At 41.4% G+C, this 14,319-nt stretch overlaps 1 protein-coding gene across 1 annotated transcript in view; it reads left to right on the forward strand.

Moving 5' to 3' along the window:
- elg1 (enhanced level of genomic instability 1) overlaps window positions 1–14,319 on the forward strand; it is a 310,678-nt gene that overhangs the window by 120,116 nt on the left and 176,243 nt on the right. The window contains 1 exon segment of the mRNA XM_071667249.1: window positions 13,763–13,858. Coding sequence (XP_071523350.1) covers window positions 13,763–13,858 — 96 coding nt within the window.

The raw sequence follows: 14,319 nt of genomic DNA on the forward strand, positions 1-14,319 counted from the left end.
TGGGGAAGAGCAGTGTGGTTTCAGAAGTGGTAGAGGATGTGTGGATCAGGTGTTTGCTCTGAAGAATGTATGTGAGAAATACTTAGAAAAGCAAATGGATTTTTATATAGCATTTATGGGTCTGGAGAAGGCATATGATAGAGTTGATAGAGATGATCTGTGGAAGGTATTAAGAATATATGGTGTGGGAGGCACGTTGTTTGAAGCAGTGAAAAGTTTTTATCGAAGATGTAAGGCATGTGTACGTGTAGGAAGAGAGGAAAGTGATTGGTTCTCAGTGAATGTAGGTTTGCGGCAGGGGTGTGTGATGTCTCCATGGTTGTTTAATTTGTTTATGGATGGGGTTGTTAGGGAGGTAAATGCAAGAGTCTTGGAAAGAGGGGCAAGTATGAAGTCTGTTGTGGATGAGAGAACTTGGGAAGTGAGTCAGTTGTTGTTCGCTGATGATACAGCGCTGGTGGCTGATTCATATGAGAAACTGCAGAAGCTGGTGACTGAGTTTGGTAAAGTGTGTGAAAGAAGAAAGTTAAGAGTAAATGTGAATAAGAGCAAGGTTATTAGGTACAGTAGGGTTGAGGGTCAAGTCAATTGGGAGGTAAGTTTAATGGAGTAAAACTGGAGGAAGTAAAGTGTTTTAGATATCTGGGAGTGGATCTGGCAGCGGATGGAACCATGGAAGCTGAAGTGGATCATAGGGTGGGGGAGGGGGCGAAAATTCTGTGAGCCTTGAAGGAGTGTGGAAGTCGAGAACATTATCTCGGAAAGCAAAAACAGGTATGTTTGAAGGAATAGTGGTTCCAACAATGTTGTATGGTTGCGAGGCGTGAGCTATGGATAGAGTTGTGCGCAGGAGGATGGATGTGCTGGAAATGAGATGTTTGAGGACAATGTGCGGTGTGAGGTGGTTTGATCGAGTAAGTAACGTAAGGGTAAGAGAGATGTGTGGAAATAAAAAGAGCGTGGTTGAGTGAGCAGAAGAGGGTGTTTTAAAATGGTTTGCGCACATGGAGAGAATGAGTGAGGAAAGATTGACCAAGAGGATATATGGGTCGGAGGTGTAGGGAATGAGAAGTGGGAGACAAATTGGGGGTGGAAAGATGGAGTGAAAAAGATTTTGTGTGATCGGGGCCTGAACATGCAGGAGGGTGAAAGGAGGGCAAGGAATAGAGTAAATTGGATTGATGTGGTATACCGGGTTTGACGTACTGTCAGTGGATTGAATCAGGGCATGTGAAGCGTATGGGGTAAACCATGGAAAGCTGTGTAGGTATGTATATTTGCGTGTATGGACGTATGTATATACATGTGTATGGGAGTGGGTTGGGCCATTTCTTTCGTCTGTTTCCTTGCGCTACCTCGTAAACCCGGGAGACAGCGACAAAGCAAAAAAAAAATATATATATATATATATATATATATATATATATATATATATATATATATATATATATATATATATATATCCATTTGCTTTGTTATCCCTGGGGATAGGGGATGAAGAATACTTCCCACGTATTCCCTGCGTGTCGTAGAAGGCGACTAAAAGGGGAGGGAGCAGGAGGCTGGAAATCCTCCCCTCTCGTTTTTTTTTTTTTTTTTTTTTTTTTTTTTTTTCTAATTTTCCAAAAGAAGGAACAGAGGGGGGCCAGGTGAGGATGTTCCACAAAGGCCCAGTCCTCTGTTCTTAACGCTACCTCGCTAATGCGGGAAATGGCGGAGAGTTTAAAAGAAAAAGAAAAAGATTTGCTTCTCTAAGTATTTCTCACATACATTCTTCAAAGCAAACACCTGATCCACACATCCTCTACCACTTCTGAAACCACACTGCTCTTCCCCAATCTGATGCTCTGTACAAGCCTTCACCCTCTCAATCAATACCCTCCCATATAATTTACCAGGAATACTCAACAAACTTATACCTCTGTAATTTGAGCACTCACTCTTATCCCCTTTGCCTTTGTACAATGGCACTATGCACGCATTCCGCCAATCCTCAGGCACCTCACCACGAGTCATACATACATTAAATAACCTTACCAACCAGTCAACAATACAGTCAGCCCCTTTTTTAATAAATTCCACTGCAATACCATCCAAACCTGCTGCCTTGCCGGCTTTCATCTTCCGCAAAGCTTTCACTACCTCTTCTCTGTTTACCAAATCATTTTCCCTAACCCTCTCACTTTGCACACCACCTCGACCAAAACACCCTATATCTGCCACTCTATCATCAAACACATTCAACAAACCTTCAAAATACTCACTCCATCTCCTTCTCACATCACCACTACTTGTTATCACCTCCCCATTTGTGCCCTTCACTGAAGTTCCCATTTGCTCCCTTGTCTTACGCACTTTATTTACCTCCTTCCAGAACATCTTTTTATTCTCTCTAAAATTTAATGATACTCTTTCACCCCAACTCTCATTTGCCCTTTTTTTCACTTCTTGCACCTTTCTCTTGACCTCCTGTCTCTTTCTTTTATACATCTTCCACTCAATTGCATTTTTTCCCTGCAAAAATCGTCCAAATGCCTCTCTCTTCTCTTTCACTAATACTCTTACTTCTTCATCCCACCACTCACTACCCTTTCTAATCAACCCACCTCCCACTCTTCTCATTCCACAAGCATCTTTTGCGCAATCCATCACTGATTCCCTAAATACATCCCATTCCTCCCCCACTCCCCTTACTTCCATTGTTCTCACCTTTTTCCATTCTGTACTCAGTCTCTCCTGGTACTTCCTCACACAGGTCTCCTTCCCAAGCTCACTTACTCTCACCACCCTCTTCACCCCAACATTCACTCTTCTTTTCTGAAGTATGTAGCATTTATGGATCTGGAGAAGGCATATGATAGAGTTGATAGCGATGCTCTGTGGAAGGTATTAAGAATATATGGTGTGGGAGGAAAGTTGTTAGAAGCAGTGAAAAGTTTTTATCGAGGATGTAAGGCATGTGTACGTGTAGGGGGAGAGGAAAGTTATTGGTTCTCAGTGAATGTGGGTTTGCGGCAGGGGTATGTGATGTCTCCATGGTTGTTTAATTTGTTTATGGATGGGGTTGTTAGGGAGGTAAATGCAAGAGTTTTGGAAAGAGGGGCAAGTATGAAGTCTGTTGGGGATGAGAGAGCTTGGGAAGTGAGTCAGTTGTTGTTCGCTGATGATACAGCGCTGGTGGCTGATTCATGTGAGAAACTGCAGAAGCTGGTGACTGAGTTTGGTAAAGTGTGTGGAAGAAGAAAGTTAAGAGTAAATGTGAATAAGAGCAAGGTTATTAGGTACAGTAGGGTTGAGGGTCAAGTCAATTGGGAGGTGAGTTTGAATGGAGAAAAACTGGAGGAAGTGAAGTGTTTTAGATATCTGGGAGTGGATCTGGCAGCGGATGCAACCATGGAAGCGGAAGTGGATCATAGGGTGGGGGAGGGGGCGAAAATTCTGGGGGCCTTGAAGAATGTGTGGAAGTAGAGAACATTATCTCGGAAAGCAAAAATGGGTATGTTTGAAGGAATAGTGGTTCCAACAATGTTGTATGGTTGCGAGGCGTGGGCTATGGATAGAGTTGTGCGCAGGAGGATGGATGTGATGGAAATGAGATGTTTGAGGACAATGTGTGGTGTGAGGTGGTTTGATCGAGTAAGTAACGTAAGGGTAAGAGAGATGTGTGGAAATAAAAAGAGCGTGGTTGAGAGAGCAGAAGAGGGTGTTTTGAAATGGTTTGGGCACATGGAGAGAATGAGTGAGGAAAGATTGACCAAGAATATAATATAATATATATACACACACACATACATATACACATTTACACATGTATATGATTCATACTGTCTGCCTTTATTCATTCCCATCGCCACCCCACCACACATGAAATAACAACCCCCTACCCCCGCATGTGCGCGAGGTAGCACTAGGAAAAGACACAGCGGCCACATTCTATCACTCAGTTTCTATCTGTCATGTAATAATGCACCGAAACCACTGCTCCCTTTCCACATCCAGGCCACACAGAACTTTCCTTGGTTTACCCCAAACGCTTCACATGCCCTGGTTCAATCCATTGACAGCACGTCGACCATGGTATACCACATCATTCCAATTTACTCTATTCCTTGCACGCCTTTCACCCTCCTGCATGTCCAGGCCCCAATCATTCGAAATCTTTTTTACTCCATCTTTCCACCTCCAATTTTTTCTCCCACTTCTCCTCGTCTACACAGATGCCTTCTTGGTCAAGCTTTCCTCACTCATTCTTTTCATGTGACTGAACCATTTCAAAACACCCTCTTCTGCTCTCTCAACCACACTCTATTTATTACCACACATCTCTCTTATCCTATTGTTACTTACTCGATCAAACCACCTCACACCACATATTGTCCTCAAACATCTCATTTCCAGCATATCCACCTTCCTCTGCACAACTCTATCTATAGCCCACACCTCGCAACCATATAACATTGTTGGAACCACTATTCCTTCAAACATACCCATTTTTGCTTTCCGAGATAATGTTGTCGACTTCCACACATTCTTCAGAGCTCCCAGAACTTTCGCCCCCTGCCCCACCCGATGATCCACTTCTGCTTCCATGGTTCCATCTCCTGCCAAATCCACTACCAAATGTCGAAAACACTTTACTTCCTCCAGTTTTTCTCCATTCAAACTTACCTCCCAGTTGACTTATCTCTCAATCCTACTGTACCTGATAACCTTTCTCTTATTCACATTTACTCTCAGCTTTCTTCTTTCATACACTTTATCAAACTCATCCACCAGCTTCTGCAGTTTCTCGTGCGAATCAGCCACCAGCGCTGTATCATCAGCGAACAACAACTGACTCACTTCCCAAGCTCTCTCATCCACAACAGACTGCATACTTGCCCCTTTTTCCAAAACTGTTGCATTCACCTCTCTAACAACCCCATCCATAAACAAATTAAACAACCATGGAGACATCATACACCCCTGCCGTAAATCAACATTCACTGAGAACCAATCACTTTCCTCTCTTCCTACAAGTACACATGCCTTATATCCTTGATAAAAACTTTTCACTGCTTCTAACACTTGCCTCCCAGACCATATACTCTTAATACCTTCCACAGAGCATCTCTATCACTGCTCCTCCCAATCTGATGCTCTGTACATGCTTTTACCCTCATATATAATTTTCCAAGAATACTCAACAAACTTATACCTCTGTAATTTGAGCACTCACTTTTATCCCGTTTGCCTTTGTACAATGGCACTATGCAAGCATTCCCCCAATCCTCAGGCACCTCACCATGATTCATACATACATTAAATAACCTTACCAACCAGTCAACAATACAGTCACCCCCTTTTTTGATAAATTCCAATGCAATTCCATCCAAACCCGCTGCTTTGCCGGCTTTCATCTTTCGCAAAGCTTTTACTACCTCTTCTCTGTTTACCAAATCATTCTCCCTAACCCTCTCGCTTCGCACACACCTTGACCAAAACACCCTATATCTGCCACTCTATCATCAAACACATGTATTCAACAAACCTTCAAGATACTCATTCCATCTCCTCACATCACCACTACCTGTTATCACCTCCCCATTAGGCCCCTTCACTGAAGTTCCCATTTGTTCCCTTGTCTTACACACTTTATTTACCTCCTTCCAAAACATCCTTTTATTCTCCCTAAAATTTTATGATACTCTCTCACCCCAACTCTCATTTGCCTTCTTTTTCACCTCTGCACCTTACTCTTGACCTCCTGCCTCTTTCTTTTATACATTTCCCAGTCATTTGCATTATTTCCCTGCAAAAATTGTCCAAATGCCTCCTCTTTCTTCTCTTTCACTAATAATCTTACTTCTTCATTCCACCACTCACTACCCTTTTTAATCTGCCCACCTCCCACACTTCTCGTGCAACAAGCATCTTTTGCGCAAGCCATCACTGATTCCCTAAATACATATCATTCCTCCCCCACTCCCCTTATGTCCTTTGCTCTCACCTTTTTTCCATTCTGTACTCAGTCTCTCCTGGTACTTCCTCACACAAGTCTCCTTCCCAAGCTCACTTACTCTCACCACTCTCTTCACCCCAACATTCTCTCTTCTTTTCTGAAAACCTCTACAAATCTTCACCTTTTCCTCCACAAGATAATGATCAGACATCCCTTCAGTTGCACCTCTCAGCACATTAACATCTAAAAGTCTCTTTCACGCACCTGTCAATCAACACGTAATCCAATAACGCTCTCTGGCCATCTCTCCTACTTACATACGTATGCTTATGTATATCTCTTTTTAGACCAGGTATTTCCAATCACCAGTCCTTTTTCAGCACATAAATATACGAGCTCTTCACCATTTCTGTTTACAACACTGATCACCCCATGTACACCAATTATTCCCTCAACTGCCACATTACTCACCTTTGCATTCAAATCACCCATCACTATAACCCGGTCTCGTGCATCAAAACTACTAACACACTCACTCAGTTGCTCGAAAAACTCTTGCCTCTCATGATCTTTATTCTTATAACCACGTGCATATGCACCAATAATCACCCATCTTTCTCCATCCACTTTCAGTTTTACTCATATAGATCTAGAGTTTACTTTCTTACTCTCTATCACATACTTTTACCACTCCTGATTCAAGAGTAGTGCTACTCCTTCCCTTGCTCTTGTCCTCTCACTAACCCCTGACTTTACTCCCAAGACATTCCCAAACCACTCTTTCCCTTTACCCTTGAGCTTCGTTTCACTTAGAGCCAAAATATCCAGGTTCCTTTCCTCAAAGATACTACCTATCTCTCCTTTTTTCTCATCTTGGTTACATCCACACACATTTAGACTCCCCAATCTGAGTCTTTCAGGAGGATGAGCACTCTCCGCATGACTCCTTCTTCTTTTTCCCCTTTTAAAAAGTTAAAATACAAGGAGAGGAGGGTTTCCGGCCCCCCGCTCCCGTCCCCTTTAGTTGCCTTCTACGATACGTGAGGAATGCGTGGGAAGTATTCTTTCTCCCCTATCCCCAACATACACATACACATATATGCTGGAAAGGATCACAATTTTGTGCGTGATCAAGTATATTCCTATGAGTCCATGGGGAAAATGAAACACGATAAGTTCCCAAGTGCACTTTCGTGTAATAATCACATCATCAGGGGAGATACAAGAAAGAAATATAACAGGCAGTTGATATACAATGAAGAGATGTAACTAGGACGCCATTTGGTAAACAAGCAATTTTAATGCACTCGTCTGTCTTGGCCAATCACTTGTTTACCAAATGGCGTCCTAGCTACGTCTTTTCGTTGTATATCAACTAACTGTTATACTTCTTTCTTGTATCTCCCCTGATGATGTGATTATTACACAAAAGTGCACTTGGGAACTTATCGTGTTTCATTTTCCCTGTGGACTCATAGGAGTACACAGACATATACATATATACATACACATGTACATACTCATACTTATTTACCTTCATCCATTCCTGATGCCACCCTGCCCCATCAGAAACAGCATCACTACACCTCCACTTCAGTGAGATAGCATCAGGAAAACAGACAAAAAAGGTCACATTCATTCACACTCAATCTCTCGCTGTTATGTGTAATGCACCGAGACCACAGTATGTATATTGCCATTGTACAAAGGTTAAGGGGATAAAGGTGAGTGTTCAAGCTGCAGAAGTATAAGTTTGTTGAGTATTCTTGGAAAATTGTATGGGAGAGTATTGATTGAGATGGTGAAAGCATGTACAGAGCATCAGGTTGGGGAGGAGCAGTGTGGTTTCAGAAGAGGTAGAGGATGTGTGGATCAGGTGTTTGCTTTGAACAGTGTGTGTGAGAAATACTTAGAAAAACAGATGGATTTATATGTAGCATTTATTGATGTGGAGATGGCATATGATAGGATTGATAGAGATGCTGTTTCTCTTTATCACCACACACCTTACCTAACTGTCATCTGAGGCTTTTCAGGAATTGAACTCAGCTATATACCTGTTATAGTTTTCTTCAAAGTGCTTCTTTAGCAGCTCCAGAGCGAGAGAGATCAGTGGGTTAATTGTATTTTGTTGGATTGCCTGAAGGTAGGATTGCCTGAAGGCATTGGACAATGTTCTCTAATGAAATTTGTTTTCTAGATAGGCATTTGAGCTAGCCTTTTTTATAGGATCAAGAATTGATTAAGCAAGAGGGAACAAAGAACCTTTCAGAGGTGCCTTTTAACTGGCACACAACAAACATACCCCAAGTGATGCATTTGACTATTTATAATTGAAACTTACATTATACAAGTACCAGTACCTTGGTAAGATGTAATGAAGGCTGCTTTTTGTTATGGGTCAGTACCTTAACACTTGTAGAGCCAGTCGTGTGTAGTAATGAATTTGAACACAGGTGGAGTATCCCTTATCCAAAATGCCTAGGGCCAGAAGTGTTTCAGACTTTGGATATGTGTAAAACAGGATGGTATGGAAACAAACAGGTTAGACCTTAGACATACCTCAATGTTTTGACCATTCAGTGGTCTGCCTCAAAAGATACTGATTCCAGCGTTCGGCAGGACTGTGTTGCCCAGCAAGTTGGACTCGGTTGGACACTTTGGTGTCTCACTCTTAGATTGAATCGCTTGTCCCTTTCACACTGATCTCCGCTGCGTGATGTGATCAGTAGATGAACCCATATCTTGTGTTAACGTTGTTCTTAATCCCCTGCTCTTTGTAAGCCCTCACACTGTCACTAAATGGCCGATGCTTAGGCAACTACAGGCTAGTGGCAAACCCTTTAGTGATAATATGAGAGCTTACCTAGAAGAAGGGAGTAAGAACAACATTAACACAAGGTCTGGGTTCATCTGCTGGTCATGTCAAGCAGCGGAGATCACCGTGAACGGTTGAAGGCAGCAGGTTAAACGATCCAATCAGAGAGTGACATGCCAAGGGGTTCGACTGGGTGACCATCACTTGCTGGGGAACACAGTCACTCTAGATGCTGGAATCAGTATCTCCTGAGGAAGACCGTTGAACAGTTGAAACATTGAGAAATGTCTCAGCTCTAACCCTCTGGCTTCCATACCATCCTTTTTCCACATTTGTAATATTGGATAATAGATAATGAGATATCATGAGGATAGGACCCAAATCTAAACACAAAATCCATTTATGTTTCATATACAACTTATACACATAGCCTGAAGGTAATGTACACCACATTTCTAATAGTTTTGTGCATGAAACAAAGTTTGTGTAACACTGAACCATCAGAAAGCTGTATCACCATGTCAGCCACCCATGTGAACAGTCTGTGGTTGTTTGGCATCACCATCATTCCTGACTCTGAAGTCATATGCTACTGATAAGCCGTCATTTTCTTGCACTTCTTCACACAAAGCACAGATTAAGCAATGTAATGCATGTAGGCCTGATGGTGATGTAGTGATGATGGTTTGTAACAAACCCATGCCGTCAGAGCCCAACATGGGTAAGTGTGGTCAGGTGTGGAATTTTCCACTTGTAATGTCATTTTGATGCTCAAAAAGTTTTGGATTTTAGAGCATTTTGGATTTTTGGATTAGGGATGCTCAGCCTGCATTACCTTTTTCTGTTGAACAGATTTGTGAAATGTTTCACATCTTGGAGGCAAAATCCCAGGTAAAAGGGGTTGGATAGCTTACCTGCTTTGCACACACCATGTCAACTAAGTTTCAGCAACCCTGTCTTGGTCATTGGCTCAATTCTGTTTCTCATGAACTGTTAGAACTAAGCTTTGTCTTGTCTGTTAATAATGATAATGATTAATACTTTATTTTAACAATGTGTAATACATTATACAAATTGAAACTTTTTGTGGATCCAGAGCCATGTTATAATACACTTTCAGTCTCATACACAAAGTAAAAGAAAGTGATAATGTATAAGTGCAGTAGCTAAAAGTATACATATACATTAAAAACAACAGATTTGGTCCAGCATCATTATCATACACACGCACACACACACCAACATCAATACTGTCACAAACAGTGAACATTTATCTTTTTGAGTTTACATCATTTCAGGGTTTAATACCTACTGGTACAAATGAATTCTTATGTCTGCTTGTTTTTTGCACTGGTAAACACAATTTTATGCCAGATCTTAAAAGTGCATAGTTATTCCAAGGATGGTGATAATCACTCATAATTTAAAAGTTAAATTTACAACATATTTTGAATATAATACATCAAGGGCAGTTACATTAGCCCCCTATTTACATGGTATTTTTACAATTTTCCTAAGTTTATTCATATTTTCTACATTCAGACATCCATAGTATGATGCTACACAAAAATAAAGTGTTGAATCTTTTTTTTTTTTTTTTTTTTTTTTTTTTTTTTTTTTTTTTTGCCGCTGTCTCCAGCGTTTGCGAGGTAGCGCAAGGAAACAGACGAAAGAAATGGCCCAACCCACCCCCATACACATGTATATACATACGTCCACACACGCAAATATACATGCCTACACAGCTTTCCCTGGTTTACCCCAGACGCTTCACATGCCTTGATTCAATCCACTGACAGCATGTCAACCCCGGTATACCACATCGCTCCAATTCACTCTATTCCTTGCCCTCCTTTCACCCTCCTGCATGTTCAGGCCCCGATCACACAATATCTTTTTCACTCCATCTTTCCACCTCCAATTTGGTCTCCCTCTTCTCCTCGTTCCCTCCACCTCCGACACATATATCCTCTTGGTCAATCTTTCCTCACTCATTCTCTCCATGTGCCCAAACCATTTCAAAACACCCTCTTCTGCTCTCTCAACCACGCTCTTTTTATTTCCACACATCTCTCTTACCCTTACGTTACTTACTCGATCAAACCACCTCACACCACACATTGTCCTCAAACATCTTATTTCCAGCACATCCATCCTCCTGCGCACAACTCTATCCATAGCCCACGCCTCGCAACCATACAACATTGTTGGAACCACTATTCCTTCAAACATACCCATTTTTGCTTTCCGAGATAATGTTCTCGACTTCCTCACATTCTTCAAGGCTCCCAGAATTTTCGCCCCCTCCCCCACCCTATAATCCACTTCCGCTTCCATGGTTCCATCCACTGCCAGATCCACTCCCAGATATCTAAAACACTTCACTTCCTCCAGTTTTTCTCCATTCAAACTCACCTCCCAATTGCCTTGACCCTCAACCCTACTGTACCTAATAACCTTGCTCTTATTCACATTTACTCTTAACTTTCTTCTTTCACACACTTTACCAAACTCAGTCACCAGCTTCTGCAGTTTCTCACATGAATCAGCCACCAGCGCTGTATCATCAGCGAACAACTACTGACTCACTTCCCAAGCTCTCTCATCCCCAACAGACTTCATACTTGCCCCTCTTTCCAAAACTCTTTCATTCACCTCCCTAACAACCCCATCCATAAACAAATTAAACAACCATGGAGACATCACACACCCCTGCCACAAACCTACATTCACTGAGAACCAATCACTTTCCTCTCTTCCTACACGTACACATGCCTTACATCCTCGATAAAAACTTTTCACTGCTTCTAACAATTTGCCTCCCACACCATATATTCTTAATACCTTCCACAGAGCATCTCTATCAACTCTATCATATGCCTTCTCCAGGTCCATAAATGCTACATACATATCCATTTGCTTTTCTAAGTATTTCTCACATACATTCTTCAGAGCAAACACTTGATCCACACATCCTCTACCACTTCTGAAACCACACTGCTCTTCCCCAATCTGATGCTCTGTACATGCCTTCACCCTCTCAATCAATACCCTCCCATATGATATACATACATATATCCACATGTACATAATTCATACTGTCTGCCTTTATTTATTCCCATCGCCACCTTGCCACAGATGGAATAACATCCCCCTCCCCCCTCATGTGTGCGAGGTAGCACTAGGAAAAGACAACAAAGGCCCCATTCGTTCACACTCAGTCTCTAGCTGTCATGTAATAATGCCTGAAACCACAGCTCCCTTTCCACATCCAGGCCCCACAGAACTTTCCATGGTTTACCCCAGACGCTTCACATGCCCTGATTCAATCCATTGACAGCACGTCGACCCCGGTATACCACATCGATCCAATTCACTCTATTCCTTGCCTGCCTTTCACCCTCCTGCATGTTCAGGCCCCGATCACTCAAAATCTTTTTCACTCCATCTTTCCACCTCCAATTTGGTCTCCCACTTCTCCTCGTTCCCTCCACCTCCGACACATATATCCTCTTGGTCAATCTTTCCTCACTCATTCTCTCCATGTGCCCAAACCATTTCAAAACACCCTCTTCTGCTCTCTCAACCACGCTCTTTTTATTTCCACACATCTCTCTTACCCTTACATTACTTACTCAATCAAACCACCTCACACCACATATTGTCCTCAAACATCTCATTTCCAGCACATCCATCCTCCTGCGCACAACTCTATCCATAGCCCACGCCTCGCAACCATACAACATTGTTCGAACCACTATTCCTTCAAACATACCCATTTTTGCTTTCCAAGATAATGTTCTCGACTTCCAAACGTTCTTCAAGGCTCCCAGAATTTTCGCCCCCTCCCCCACCCTATGATTCACTTCCGCTTCCATGGTTGCATCCGCTGCCAGATCCACTCCCAGATATCTAAAACACTTTACTTCCTCCAGTTTTTCCTCCATTCAAACTTACCTCCCAATTGACTTGACCCTCAACCCTACTGTACCTAATAACCTTGCTCTTATTCACATTTACTCTTAACTTTCTTCTTTCACACACTTTACCAAACTCAGTCACCAGCAATCATTTGTATCTAAAGTAAATGATAAAGGTGATAAGACCCAGCCCTATGGAGCACCAGTGTTCGTGAATATGGTATGAGATTTAACATATCTAGATTTTACAAATTGTGGTCAGTTTGTTAGGTAACTATATATCCAGGAAATGAGGTTGTTATTTACCTTAAAAATGTATTTTTTTCAACATAATGTTTGGTTGTATAGTATTGAATGTACATATGAAAATCAATAAATAAAACTCTTGCATCAATGTTAGGCATGTCAAGGTGTATCATTTGATGTAATAAGATTATGGTTGCATCTTCAACACCTTCCCTTTACAGTATACAAACTGCACAGTATGTCTGACAGAATCTACAAATTTATATAGACAGTTTTTAACAGTGACTTCAAAGCATTTCATCACATCTGTTGTGAGAGCCACAGGTCTTAAATCAGTCTTAACAGTAGTTAATAGAATCTTAGGTATAGGTATAATTTCTGATGCTTTCCATAAAGTAGGATCTTTATATGGTTAAAAGAATCTTGAAATAGAACATTTATAGGCATGTACAATTGTACACAACGAGATTTTAATATTTTGGCACATAAATTATCAGGACCACTTGCCTTACCAATTTTCACCTTTTTTTTTTTTTAAAGATAACAATACCTCTCGAGAAGTTACAAGTGACAGCTCATTTACTCTATAATAGACAGGGCATCAGAACATTCCTTTGAAAAATCCTTATCATCAAACCTGGCATAAAAAGAAAGTAAGCTCTTTCACATACTCAGCTATATCCTATGTTTCAGGTATAGGACTTTTTGTTTGATAGCCACACAACTGTTTTAGCACAATTCAAGCAATTTTTAGAATTGTTAGTGTGAAATGAATTCTCACCTTATTTTTATATAGTAATTTAGCATGTTTGATCTTAATGTTGAGTTATGTTCCAGAGCACCTGAAGAGGCTCAAAATATGGCTGCAGGAATGGAAGGGGAAGCGCGAAGTTTATGCAGACAAGAAGCATAAAAAGAAAGTATCCAAAAGAGGTAAGAGATCACATTTAGAATGTACTGATAAAATGTTTGAAAATATATTATTATTATTATATATTATACTTTGTCGCTGTCTCCCGCATTTGCGAGGTAGCGCAAGGAAACAGATGAAAGAATGGCCCAACCCTCCCACATACACATGCATATACATACATGTCCACACACGCTCATATACATATCTAGACATTTCATTGTATACGTATATATACATACACAGACCTATACATATTTACAGATGTACATAATGCATACTTGCTGCCTTCATTCATTCCCGTCGCCACCCTGCCACATATGAAATGACCACCCCTCCCCCCACATGCACACGAGGTAATGCTAGGAAAAGACAGTAAGTGTCACATTCGTTCACACTCAGTCTCTAGCTGTCATGTATCATGCACCTAAACCACAGCTCCCTTTCCACATCCACACCCCACAAAAGTTTCCATGGTTTACCC

This window comes from Panulirus ornatus, chromosome 11 (genome assembly GCF_036320965.1).
Source record: "Panulirus ornatus isolate Po-2019 chromosome 11, ASM3632096v1, whole genome shotgun sequence".
Classification (NCBI taxonomy): Eukaryota; Metazoa; Arthropoda; class Malacostraca; order Decapoda; family Palinuridae; genus Panulirus; species Panulirus ornatus.